This window comes from Hevea brasiliensis, chromosome 5 (assembly GCF_030052815.1).
Source record: "Hevea brasiliensis isolate MT/VB/25A 57/8 chromosome 5, ASM3005281v1, whole genome shotgun sequence".
Lineage (NCBI taxonomy): Eukaryota > Viridiplantae > Streptophyta > Magnoliopsida > Malpighiales > Euphorbiaceae > Hevea > Hevea brasiliensis.
In genome coordinates, this window is record NC_079497.1 from 114,823,290 (window position 1) to 114,837,538 (window position 14,249).

The 14,249-nt window shown below is 35.7% G+C and overlaps 1 protein-coding gene across 2 annotated transcripts; it reads right to left on the minus strand.

Annotated features, from left to right (window-relative positions):
• Positions 1 to 4,054: 4,054 nt before the first annotated feature.
• On the minus strand, positions 4,055 to 6,869 carry LOC131179991 (glutathione S-transferase L3-like). Of its 2 annotated transcripts, XM_058147559.1 has the most exons (10): positions 6,593 to 6,863; positions 6,425 to 6,508; positions 6,218 to 6,278; positions 6,058 to 6,144; positions 5,516 to 5,614; positions 5,306 to 5,408; positions 5,147 to 5,223; positions 4,875 to 4,982; positions 4,345 to 4,425; positions 4,055 to 4,262 (listed from the first exon to the last, which is right to left on the minus strand). In XM_058147559.1, the coding sequence occupies exons 1-10, from the start codon at positions 6,604 to 6,606 to the stop codon at positions 4,254 to 4,256; spliced, it is 723 nt and encodes a 240-aa protein (XP_058003542.1). In that variant the 5' UTR covers positions 6,607 to 6,863; the 3' UTR covers positions 4,055 to 4,253. The 2 variants fall into 2 exon arrangements, with proteins under 2 accessions (XP_058003542.1, XP_058003541.1); XM_058147558.1 differs by lacking the exon at positions 4,055 to 4,262 and having other exon boundaries at positions 4,333 to 4,425; positions 6,593 to 6,869.
• Between the last annotated feature and the right edge of the window lie 7,380 nt (positions 6,870 to 14,249).

The following is a 14,249-nucleotide window of genomic DNA, read 5'->3' on the forward strand; positions in this document are numbered from 1 at the left end:
CAGATGAGGGGGTATTGTTGGCTCATTTTTCAGTGAGGCCAGACTTGTGAGACAGAGTTAGAGTTTCCCAGCACAGAGACCAACAATTGATAAAAATCATAGAAAGAGTACAGCAGGGTGAAGGTGGTGAGTTTGGATTTGCTAATGATGGCGCCCTAGTGCAAGGTTCTAGGATATGTGTGCCTGATGTGGACAATCTCAGAAATGAAATCATGTGAGAGGGACACTATACACTGTACAATGTCCACCCAGGCTCCACCAAGATGTACCATGATGTGAAAGATAGCTATTGGTGGAATGGCATGAAGAGAGACATAGCAGATTTTGTGTCCAAGTGCTTGACTTGTCAGAAGGTGAAGTTTGAACACCAGAGACCATCAGGGAAGCTGCAAGAGCTCCCTATCCCAGAATGGAAGTGGGAAATGATTACTATGGATTTCGTGACTGGGTTGCCTCGTACCACGCGAGGATATGATTCAATATGGATAATTGTAGACCGCTTAACTAAATCAGCTTGCTTCTTGCCTGTGAATACTACATATTATGTGGCACAGTACGCTCGACTCTACATTTGAGAAATAGTCAGATTGCATGGAGTTTCTGCTTCCATAATATCTGACCGAGGGCCCCAGTTCACTTCTCGATTTTGGAGAAATTTGCAGGAGGCACTTGGCACATAGTTGAACTTTAGTACTGCTTTTCACCCTCAGACAGATGGAAAGTCTGAAAGGACAATCCAAACACTGGAAGACATACTTCGCATGAGTGTTTTGGATTTTGGAGGTCTATGGGATGATCAACTAGCTTTGGTGGAGTTTGCCTACAACAACAGTTACCATTCCAGTATAGGGATGGCACCCTATGAGGCACTATATGGAAGAAAGTGTAGGTCTCCTCTGTGTTGGACGAAAATGGGAGAAGCGAAGGTGCATGATGTAGACCTAGTGCAGTACACTTCAGAGATAGTTCCTTTAATTAGGGAACGATTGAAAACAGCTTTCAGTAGGCAGAAGAGTTATGCAGACCCCAGACGGAGGGATGTGGAGTTTGCAGTAGGCGACTATGTATTCTTGAAGGTTTCTCCAATGAAGGGAGTCTTGAGATTTGGAAAAAAGGGCAAGTTGGCACCTCGGTATATTGGACCTTTTGAGGTTACTGACAGAGTTGGAGCAGTTGCCTACCGGTTGGAGCTACCACCTAACATTTCTCATGTTCATCCTGTGTTTCACATCTCCATGCTCAGGAAATACATTCCTGATCCTTATCATGTACTACAACCGGATGTAATAGAGCTAAAAGAAAACTTGACGTTTGAGGAGCAACCTGTAGCCATAGTGGACTACCAAGTGAGGCAGCTAAGATCAAAACAGATCCTTATGGTTAAGGTTTTGTGGAGGAGCCAGTCAGTGGAAGAGTGCACCTGGGAGTCAGAACGGGACATGCATAGCAAGTACCCTTATCTGTTCAATGTGTAATCCTGTACTTTATTCTGCCTTGTGTAAAATTCGAGGACGAATTTTCTGTAAGGGAGGAAGAATATAACACCCCTAATTTTTAAATTTATTATTTTTGAGCAAATATTAATATTTTAATTTTAATAAAATTTTAGGAAATTATTTGAGATTTTTTGGAATTTAGAAATCGGATTCGATTTTTCGAAAATATAAACTTTGATGATTTTTAAAAATTAATTTAAAGACCACATGGCAAAACTAAAAATATATTTGGAGTGTACAAATTTTTCTGAGTTTTCTAGAATTTATTCCGAATTTTTGGGCCTCATTTTCGGTCCCAAGGCAGAGTAAAAATTCAAAATTTTGTATCCTGAATCGGACCGGCCGAATCGAACCGGACCAGATCGGACTGGTCGAATCGGACCGGCTTCTTCCTTTTTTCTTCCTCCCCGCGTGCGTCCCGACCCCTCTCTCTTTCTCTCCCGTTTTCTTTCTCCTCCCTCCTCCCCTTGTCGCGCCGCCGCCTCCCCAGCCATCCCAGCTCGCCGGCGTGCCTCCCCAACCACCTCCCCTCGCCGGCCGCCGCCTGGAATGCCGGCAAAAGTCGCACGAAGCGACGCGACGCGACGCGCAAGCGCTCCTTGGTGGGTTGAAAATGATGTTTTGAAAATGCTTTGCCTTCAAAAGCCGTACCTTGGCTCCAAAATGGTCCTCCCAAACATAGTGTTAGAGAAATCAACAAAAAAAGAAGGAAAATTGGAGAGGGCGTTTGTAGATTCTTACGCAGTAGCAACCATTGGTTGAAGCGAGTTCTGGAGTTGAGAAATAATGAAAATGGGCGAAGGAAGTGGAAGTGATGAAATGATAAGTGAAGAATGAGGAATGCTCTTTATACAGAGATGCTGAGAGTTATAGTGATCTTTGCAAAGGATTTAAATGCCATGTGAGCAGTAAGAAACGCAGAGAGATAATGAATTTTATCAGCAAAATGGGACAATATGCGTGTTTGTTTTTGTTTTTGCCAAACATAGAAATGTTAGTGCATTTGCTTTATATGGTTGTTTATTTTGAATTTAATTCATTTTATTTTTATTTTATTATTGAATTAAATATTAATTTCACATAAATATTATATATTTAATAAGTTTTATGTTAAAGATATTTTTTTATTTATTTTTAAAAATATTTCTTAATTATTTTTTAAAATGTTTTTTTTATTTTATTTATTTATTTTAATATAACTTTGTTTTGGATTCATTCAAAATAAAATTATTTTTTATAAAAAAAAAATTAATGATAACATAATTTTACAACTAATTTTATAAAATTTTTATAGAATGGTATTTTTTTTTCCCTTAAAGTGATTAATTACAAAAAAAAAATTATTAACTTAAAAAAATTACTTTACTAAAAAAACACATAATATTTTTTTCAAAATTTAACAGATAAATTACATGTGGAAAATTTTATTAAAAAATTATATTTACCAATAAGTTACTCACCAAATATAGTAGGTTCTCATTAATTATAGATAATAGTACTAATATATTAAAATTTTCGATAAAGTTTTATAATTTTAATTAAAATTATAAATTTTAAATGTGATATGTTATATCTTATTAATTATTTTCTTTAACTAATATTTTACTTTATAGTATTATTATAAAAATATTAAATGCCCTTTTTCTTTGCTATTTTTTTTAAGTTAGTAAATTTTTTATAATTAATTAATTAATTGATAAAAATATTATTATTTTACAAAAATAATCTGAAGTGAGTTGTAAAATTATATTAAATTATCATATTTTCTGTAATATCTTTAAATTTTTTTTATAAAATTTTATAATTTTAATTAAAAATGTTAAATATATATACCTTATTTGGTTTCTTTATAATTAATATTTTTATAATATTACTAAAAAATATTTTTTTTTTAGTAAATAAATTTTAAGTTATTAAATTTTTTTTTATAATTAATTATTTTACGGAAAGAAAATTCATTTTATAAAAATTTCACAAGATAAATTGTAAAAATATGTTAAATTATATTATTTTTATAATAAAGTAATATTACCTTGTATGAAATTGAGCAGCCATGGAAGAGAGCAGGAGTAATATTTTGTCCTTTTGGGCAAAAGAATTCAGCAGCCAAGACATTCTAGGAATTTTCTTCTATAATTGTTTTTTTCCAAGATGCATTTTGTACTAATTTTTTTACTCTTCCAGGAATCAGGCATGCTTCCCGACCAATAAGCTTGTAATTCATTCATTTTTCATCGTTTTTGATATTGGAAATAAATGTTATGAGGATGCAGAAAATACAGAGTTGTTGAACATTTTTACTCTTGTATAAATCCAATATTTGGTTGTTGAACATTTTAATAAACTCACAGAAAGGGCCAATGGCTAACCATAGCATACAATGGCTCTTTAATGCAACTGTCAAGGTGCTTCCATCACCATTGGAGGAACCCATGCATGTATTATTCATTCTCAGTGCTCCTAGACTAAAGAATCTTGAATAACAAGCATCAAAGATTAAGAGTTTAATACAGTAATCTTCAATCAAAAGTAAATGCAACAACAGTAACGCCTAAACATATCATTAAATAAGTATCATCTTTATTTATGCGCTCGAGGCACATACTGGCAAACCATTCAACAATACATTACTAACATGAGTTTGATCCTTGCAAAACCAATAATACGAAAATTATTTTTATTCAACCAAGATATATTATGTAGGAGACATTAAGTCTCTTGTTCAGTCTCTTCGTAAAACCACCATTGCCAAGAGCATTACTGAGCCTGCAAATAAGGAAACACATAGAAGTTGTCAGCTATTTTGTTGCAACTCCCATGAATTATCATAGTAAAATTATGCACTCACCAGAAAGCGCTTCTTGAATATTTCAACAATCTCTTTTGGATCTAATTTTGTCTGCTTGTAAGCTGCAATATTGTTTATCTCCTACACAAGGATTTTATAAAAGGGAAAGTTACAAATTAACAATTTAAAACTCAGAATCAACACCGGTTCATTTCCAAAATCCTTGATCAAGACAGGAATTAAGGAATGCTTGAAAATTTAGTTCTAACAATAAGTTGTGCAACAGTAAATGATTGTTCAAAAGCTTAAGACAACAAGAAACCACGATAATAGCTTGATTAAACTCAGATAAGGCAATGGTCCAGAACACTGAGTTACAAGGGCGTCTTTCAACCAGAGGAAGAAGACGAAGATTGTGTGCATGTAAGGAGGGGAAAGCTTGCCAAGGGAGAGGAAATGGAAAAGTGAGGGAACTAGAAAACTAGAAGATCTTAAAATTGCATCACATAGGGGAATAAAATGGTTTAAACACAATATCTTAAGACACAAACAGAAAGGCCAAGTCATCAAGGAAAAGAAATAGCTCATACCTCAATCCAAGCTGCAAGTTTAGGCCTGCCAGCAGTGATATCATATTTGAATACCTCTGATAAAAATACATGGAATCTTTCAACAAAGGGAATATAGGCTATATCCACCTGAAGAACACAAAATTTAACCAAAGTCAAGCAGAATGCTCAAAAATAATGTGTTATGCAATAGTTTAACTGTGACACTCATTTCCAAATTGCAAACTAAAAGATCAATAATTAATATGTTAGATAGGAAAAAATATCAACATAAAATTGAGAATGAAACTTACCAAACTGAATTGGCCAAGCAAGAATGGCTCAACATCAAATTTATGAAGAGCATTTTCCAAGTAATCAAAAGCGGGAGCTAAACCAATTTAGTGACTTTAGTTAGCACATTTTATACGTTGAAAGCTATCCATATAACCTCAGTAAGTTTCAAAACTGACCAGCTTCTTTTGCTGGATCTCCCTTAAATGAAGTAAACACAATTTTGTTGAAAGTATCAGTGTAGGCAAATAACTCTTCAGCAAACTCTTTTTTAGCAGCATCCTACAGTAATTTACAGCATTAATTTAGTCCAACTTCACACACAAACATAAGCAGAAAGAGAGTATGGCCTTTTATCACAGATGCAAACAGAAATATGTACATCTTACATCAGGGAAAAGAGATGGCCCTTCAAAGTTGCTATCAAGGTATTTAATCAAATCAAGACTCTCGCCAATGATTTTGCCATTGTGTTCCAAAGATGGCACCTATAAAAAAAGAAAGATTTCATCATCAACTAAGAAAACAAGGAACAGCTTCTTATCCTATCAACAAAAGTATGCAATTAGTACACAAGAAAAATGCAGTGTACCGAAATAGCAAGAATTTTTTACGCAGATACAAAAGCTTTTTAAGTCCAAAAACAATGACAAATTCCAGGACAATATCTTTCAGGGCACAATGGGTTTGGTTTGAAAATGGATGCTGATTCTCGTTCAAAGTTCATTTTTGGATAATCGAATATAATTTAATGGTATCCTTAAAAATATATTTAGAAACAGTATAATTTTACCTACAATAAAGCAGTTGAAATATTACTAGAAAAAAAAAAAAAAGACTCACATGCCAAGCAAGAAAATGAATTGCAGTTCAACTTACATAAATTCATGAAAAAGAAAATATATGACTTCTACAAATTAACTATACCGACCTTATTGGTGGGGTAAACTTTCTCTCCATACCAAGCAGGCCTACTGTCAAGGTTGAGAGGAATTATCTTGATCTTGTCTTGTAAACCCTGCACCCCACATAGTTACATAAAGAAGAAATCTTTAAAAAGAGAACATAATGGAGAAAAGAGATTAAGCAACCTTATAGTTCCTGGTGATCCACACTCGCTGTGCAAATGGACATCTGTAGGCGGTATACAGCCTTCAAGTGAAGGGGAAAGAAAGAAATATCAGTAAATATATAAACAAAAATAAATGAGACTCCTGTAACATAAAAATTTGAAATTAACAATAAACGTAGACAGAGAAGACAGACGGGTTTGATTAAAGAAAGAAAAAGAAGAAAACCTTATGGTTCCATCGAAGAGTGGAGGTTGCTCAGCAGCGGGTTCCAGCACTGGAGGCAATATCTCAGGCACGCTCTTATCCAAACTAAGGGGAAGAAAGAAAGAAAGAAATTTAGAAGAAAATCAACAAGAAGAAGGAAAATTGTAGAGAAAGTTTGGAGATTCTTACGCAGTAGCAGCCATTGGTTGAAGCGAGTTCTTCAGTGGAGAAACGATAATGGATGAAGGTATTGGGAGTGTTGAGATGGTAAGTGCAGAATGAGGAATGCTCTTTATATAGAGATGTTGAGAGTTATAGTGATCTTAGCAGTGACGACATGCCAGGTGAGCAACGAGTAAGATACACAGAAATAGAAAATGAGACAGCCAGAGAGGAGATTGAATTTTATCTGAAAAGTGGGATGAGTACATGTTTGTTCAAGTGCTTTCTATTTTTTGGGTGGAAACAACGAGCCCAAAGGCTAAGAAAACAAACTACGCAACCACATTCCTAGAATAGGCAGTGCCAACAGCATCGTGAGCGAACCACAGGCGGAAGAGCAATCTGATGCGTTCCCAGAGGAAAGCTCGAGGCAAAATTTGCCATCCAATCTGCAGAGAAATTAGCTTCTCTATACACATGCTGAATTCTGACATCCCAATCCATCTCAAGAAATCTCTTGACTTCCTTGACCAGAGCATAAACCATAGGATGCCCTCAATCCTTCCCTGCAAAATAACCACTGCAATTTCATTATAGCACTCAACCATGATCTGAGTTATTCCCATCGCTTTGGCTAATTTCAAACCTTTCCCAGATTTCCGCAGCCAGAATAGAGCAACGACCTAAGTTGGAAACAAAACCTCTGCAGCAATTTCCCACAAAATCCCGCATAAGACCCCCTGCTGACGCTTCTCCAGTGTTCTCTCTTCTCGACCCACCGGTATTGAGCTTGTTAAATCCATGATCAGGGTCCCTCCAAGACACCGACGTCTCAGCCCGAGGAAGGGACAGTGAGCCATTCCTGGAACATTTAAAATTCACGAGGTCGTTCCTTCTTAATTTCAATTGCATCCCTTCTGTAACCTTCAAATTGGGATTAAAATAATGTCCCACAAAATTGGGATCAACCAAACCCAACAAAAATCCCCGAGCTTGATGGCAGTGACTAAGAACATGCAAAATGTCTTCCACTTCCACCATAACAGTCATCACAGAGGGAAGGGAGAGCAATACGCCGCAGTGCAATTGCCTTTTCTATAGTTGTTTATTTTGATTATTGATATTGCATGAATTGAATTGAACTCTTGAGCATAAATTTTCAATTTCCAATTCGATTAGCCCCGTTAACCAGTGGAGGATGATGATGATCATGCAATAACGGCCTTTTATGATTTTTTAAATTCATACAAAAGTAATTATTACAAAATATGAGATTATTTTATATCATTTTATAATGAAATTTCTATAAGATGATAAATTTTCCTTAAACACAAAAAAGACATTTAACAGAAAAGGTAAATTTTTTTACTAAAAAAATACATATAGTATTTTTTAAAAAAATTTAATAGATAAGTTATATAGGACAAATATTGTTAAAAAATTATAAATATAAAATTATATTTAGTTATTAATAATATTAAAATAATTAATATATTAAAGTTTTATAAATTTAATAATTTAAATTAAAATTATAGATTTTAAATATAATATATTATATCTTACTCGGATTCAAATGATATAAACGTTGGGGCGTCCTCTACTAACGACGCGCTGCATCGGAGCCCGGGTGTAATGATAAATATGTAAGGGTGTAGGGCGTTCACCGAAAGCAACGCGTCATGCCGGCGCCCGGGTGTGGTGTTAAGTGAGCAAGGGTTCCCACATCATGGACGGGTGTGGGTAAAGAAGTTAGTCCACAGGACAGATAGTAGAACAAATAGTGGAACAGAACACAAGATAGACATAGAAAATAATAGAAGATATCATAGAAGGAGACCAATTAGGAAGGAGCAGGATAGGAGGAGGATTAGTGTTGGTACTTGGAATGTTGGATTACTTACAGAAAAATTAATGGAGCTTGTGGATACCTTGGAAAGGAGAATGGTGAATATTGCTTGCATTCAGGAGACTAAATGGGTAGGAGAGAAAAGTAAGGAAGTGGTTAATTCAGGGTACAAACTGTGGTTTACCGGAAAGGAGAGAAACAAGAACGTAGTGGCTATAATCATAGACACAACATTGAAAGACGCAGTAGTAGCTGTGAAAAGAGTAGGAGATAGAATTATACTAGTAAAGCTAGTACTAGAAGGAGAAACAATAAATATAGTTAGTGCTTATGCCCCACAAATAGGACTAGACAGTAAGAGTAAATAAAGGTTTTGGGAAGATATGGATGATTTAATGCAAAGCATACCGAATGAAGAGAATGTTTTCATTGGTGGAGATTTGAATGGACATGTAGGAAGTGATAGACAAGGTTATGAGAATGTTCATGGAGGTTTTGGTTTTGGCAATCGAAATGAAGAGGGAAAAAGCATCCTGGATTTTGCTATGGCATATGACCTAATACTAGCAAATACCTACTTTATAAAAAGAGAGTCACATTTAGTGACTTTCAAAAGTGGGCAACATAGAAGCCAAATCGACTTCCTCTTAACCAGGAAGACAAATAGAGCTCTATGCAAGGATTGCAAGGTCATTCCAGGAGAGGCTTTAACAAGTCAACATAGGTTGGTTGTCTTGGATGTCAAGTTTAGGAACAATTCAAGTAAGGTCAGAAGAAATAGTGTAGCTCGAACAAAGTGGTGAGAGTTCAAAGGAGTAAATCAAGTGAAGTTCAAAAATGAGCTTCTCGAGTCCGAAGTATGGAAGCTAGATATGGAGGCCAATGATATGTGGATACAAATGGCATCAAAGATTAGAGAAGTAGCTAGAAAAGTACTTGGAGAGTCTAAAGGACATGGACCTCCCTCAAAAGAGAGATGGTGGTGGAATGAGGAAGTACAAAAGGCAGTGAGGAGAAAAAGGGAACGGTATAAGAAATTACCTAAATGTGATAATAATGAGGCATATGAACAGTACAAGATAGCAAAGAAAGAGGCAAAAAAGGCAGTTAGTCAAGCAAGAGCACAGGCCTTTGAAAAGTTATATGAGAAACTTGGAACTAAAGAAGGGGAGAAAGATATTTATAGATTAGCAAGGAGTAGAGAAAAGAAATGTCAAGATCTCAATCAAGTTAGGTGCATTAAGGATAAAGAAGGAAAAGTGTTGGTGAAAGATGAGGACATTAAAGAAAGATGGAGAAATTATTTTAATGATCTCTTTAATAATAGTCAAAATGGTAATAGCGTGAATATAGATTATAAAACAATAGAAAAGAATGTAAATTATACTAGAAGGATTCGATCTTTAGAAGTAAAGGAAGCACTTAAGAGAATGAAAGTGGGTAAAGCCTGTGGACCTGATGAAATACCAATTGAAGTGTGGAAGTATTTGGGAGATATGGGAGTGGCATGGTTAACTAAATTATTTAATAAGATTCTAAACTCAAAGAAAATGCCTGATGAATGGAGAAAGAGTATTTTAGTACCTATTTTTAAAAATAAGGGAGACATACAGAGTTGCTCAAACTATAGGGGAATTAAACTCATGAGCCATACTATGAAGTTGTGGGAGAGAGTTATGGAGCATCGACTATGTCATGATACTTCTATCTCTCTCAATCAATTTGGTTTCATGCCCGGTCGTTCAACTATGGAAGTGATCTTTCTCATTAGAAGCTTGATGGAGAAATATAGAGATGTGAAGAAAGATCTACACATGGTTTTTATTGATTTGGAGAAGGCTTATGATAGTGTTCCAAGAGAGGTCTTATGAAATGTGTTAGAACAAAAGAGGGTATCTATTAGGTACATACAAGTATTGAAAGATATGTATGAAGGAGCAACTACTATTGTGCGCACAGTGGGAGGGGACACAAGAGATTTTCCGATCTCAATTGGATTACACCAAGGATCAGCCATAAGCCCTTACCTTTTTACATTAGTTTTAGATGAACTGACAAAATATATACAAGAGAGTATTCCTTGGTGCATGATGTTTGCGGATGATATTGTTCTGATAGATGAGACACGAGAAGGAGTCAATAGAAAGCTAGAACTTTGGAGAAGTGCTCTAGAGTCAAAGGGTTTTAAGTTAAGTATAACGAAGACAGAATACATGCATTGCAAGTTCAGTGAAGGCTAAACTGGTGATAGGGAAGGAGTTAGTTTGAATGGAGTGGTACTGTTACAAAGTAATCACTTTAAATATCTAGGCTCAGTCCTTCAAGTAGATGGGGGATGTGAGGAGGATGTTAGTCATAGGATTAAAGCCGGATGGTTGAAGTGGAGACGTGCCACGGGAGTTTTATGTGATCGTAAGATTCCCAATAAATTGAAAGGAAAATTTTACCGTACAGCCATACGACCGGCTATGTTATATGGTAGTGAGTGTTGGGCACTGAAAGAGTCGTATGCATCTAAGATAAGAGTTGCAGAGATGAGAATGTTAAGGTGGATGAGTGGTCATACTAGACTAGATAAAGTCCGTAATGAGAGTATTAGAAAAAAGGTAGGAGTGGCGCCAATTGAAGATAAGTTGAGAGAAGGGAGATTGAGGTGGTTTGGTCATGTGAAGCGTAGACATACGGAGGCTCCAGTTAGACAAGTAGAGCACATTAGGTTAGAGGATAAAAAGAAAAAAAGGGGTAGACCTAAATTGACTTGGAGGAGAGTAGTACAACATGACTTAGAAACATTACACATTTCTGAGGATTTAACCCAAAATCGTTCAGAGTGGAAAAAGCGAATCCATATAGCCGACCCCAAATTTTTGAGATAAAAACTTAGTTGAGTTGAGTTGCGTTGAGTATATTATATCTTACTCAATTATTATCTTTAACTAATATTTCATGTTTTTTTTTTTTTTGCAAATTCTTATAATTAATTATTATAAATTATAAAATTATAGATTTTAAATATAATATATTATATCTTACTCAATTATTATCTTTAACTAATATTTCATGTTTTTTTTTGCAAATTCTTATAATTAATTATTATAAATTATAATATATATATATATATATATATATATATATATATATATAATTATTTAGTATTTATTTTAAGTTAAAAAAAATTAAATTTTTTATTAAGTGGTATCTTATGTTATGCGTCAATAGCAAAGAAAACTTTTTACCTTAACACCATTAAACTAATTAACATGATATAATTATTTAATTAAAAATAATTTTAATATTAAATATAGATCATTTAAAATAAATGTAACACCCCTAATTTTTAAATTTATTATTTCTGGGCAAATATTGATGTTTTAATTTTAATTAAATTTTAGGAAATTATTTGAGATTTTTAGGAATTCAGAAATTGGGTTTGATTTTTTAAAAATATAAACTTTGATGATTTTTAAAAATTAATTAAAAGACCACATAGCAACACAAAAAATATATTTGGAGTCTACAAATTTTTCTGAGTTTTCTAGAATTTTTTCGGAATTTTTGGGACTCGTTTTCGGTTCTAAGGCAGAGTAAAAATTTAAAATTTTGTATCCTGAATCGGACCGACCGAATCGAATCGGACCGGATCGGACCGGCTTCTTCCTTTTTTCTTCCTCCCCGCGCGCGTCCCTACCATTCTCTATTTCTCTCCCATTTTCTCTCTCCTCCCTCCTCCCCATGCCGCGCCGCCGCCTCCCCGGCCATCCCAGCTCGCCGGCATGCCTCCCCAGCCACCTCCCCTCACCGGCCGCCCCCTGGAACCCCGGCAAAAGTCGCACGAAGCGACACGACGCGTAAGCGCACTGCTTCGTCTTCCTGGCCGAAATCCGGCCGATCCGGCCACCGATTGAGCCGGGTCTTGTGTCTAAACTCATCTACTCGTCGAGAGCTTTCCATAGACACCAAGAACACCGAAATCCATTGAGCGGTTTGTCCAATTTTTGCCCGGGAAGTTTTAGCCCATTTTGACTTTTGGGCTAGATTTCTCACAAACCGTGAACCCAATGAGAAAACCGAGAGTACCAGAGCGCTCCACTCGTCGAGAGCTTCGCGGCAATATAAATTTCAAAATTTTTCGACACCGTTTTTCGATGGGTCCCACAGAACTTCGCAGTGTTTTTCTGAGCATTTAATGAGCTTAGAAAATTCCGTAAAATTTATGTGCTTATCCCCGTGTTGTGGGCTTCGTGTAGGTATCTTCAATTCGCGAAAATTCAACAGTTGTCCAGGTCTGTGAATTTCCGGCCAGACAGACCGGCTACCGAAAAAGTCTCCGAATTAGATCAAGGTTTTGGCTACCCCACCATTGTCAGACGTCTCGAGCGCGTCCCTGAAGTCAGAATCGGCATAGGTAAACCCAAACTTTACTTTTTCATAATTTTCTAGTACTTAAATAGGATTAAAAATCCATAAAATATTCGTGATAGCTCAGAAAATTATGATTCTTTTTTCAATAGCCTAGTAATATTGCTAGGGACTGCGGGGCAAAGTTTTAGAATTTTTAGAGCTTATCTGGGCAATTTCTACAAAAATGATCAATTATAAGGACTAAACTGTCAATTTACATATTGTAATTGATGACTGTTTGAATGGGCCCAGGAGGGGCTGTGTGATGTGATTGAGTTGTGAGCGTATGAATTGTGAATATAGAAATGTGTTTTGAGCCCTTTTGCAGGTTGGGTAGGTCCTAGGTATAGAGGAGACTCTGCCGGATTTTCGGCACGACTTATGACGTATTTGGTCTTTTCTTAGTTTATATTGAATCAAATTTATTAAATGATTATAATAAAATTGTCAGGTGAGCCGGGACAGCCTTCTTCCTCCGCCCAGCCACCACAGTGATTGTTGTCAAGTTTGTTAGTAAAATATTAATTTTAATTGTAATTTCGATATTATTATATGTTCAAGCATGCCCATGTATCACTTATATGTATATATCTATGTAGTTAAACTCTAGGCACGTTTTATGTTGCATTCACAACTGTTAAAGTGCCATGAATGTTGTTGTGATAATTTGGAGCAGTGTGCGTGCGTTGGCGTGCGTGTGATGTGGTGTTGACTATGGATAGGATGGCTTGAGATCTTCACTGGGACCCGGTCCTTCGGGGTAGACACGGCTTGAGTTCTTCGCTGAGACCCCGATTTGGTTATTTAAGTGGAAGTCCGAGCTGAGTTCTTCGATGGCACAGGTTGGATTAAGAGAGTTGTATAGGGGATCAGCTCCTATATATTATGATTGATATTACTGGGTGTGTGAGTGCTCCAAATTACCTTTTTGATGTTATGATGTGAAATTATTACTGATGTTGCATTTCACTCTACAGGGTGCATTAGTTTTAGATAGTTATAGAGATTATGGTTAAAATTGATATTTTACTCTCTGAGTCGAACGCTCACTCCTGTTCAATATTTTTCCAGGCCACAGGAGGATATTTTTGAGGTTAACCTGCTTTTTTCCCTCACAGGCCGTTAATTAATGTTTGTATAAACCTGTTAACTCTTAGAATTTCCGCATGTGTTAGAAATATTTATTAAATTGGGTCTGTAATATAAATTTTTATTTTGGACCTGTAAACTTATTATTTTATGAATGTTTGATGGGTTGGATGAGGGAGCTGAGCTCCCATTTATTTTATGATATTTGAGTATGTGGAAGGTGAGCTGAGCTCCCCAATTGATTATTTATTGTATTTACAGGTCGGGTGAGTTAAAAACTCCTTATTGAAAGGTCTATTTTATGGCCGGACTCTGTCCGGTTGATTTCTTGAAATTGGGCCCAAATGG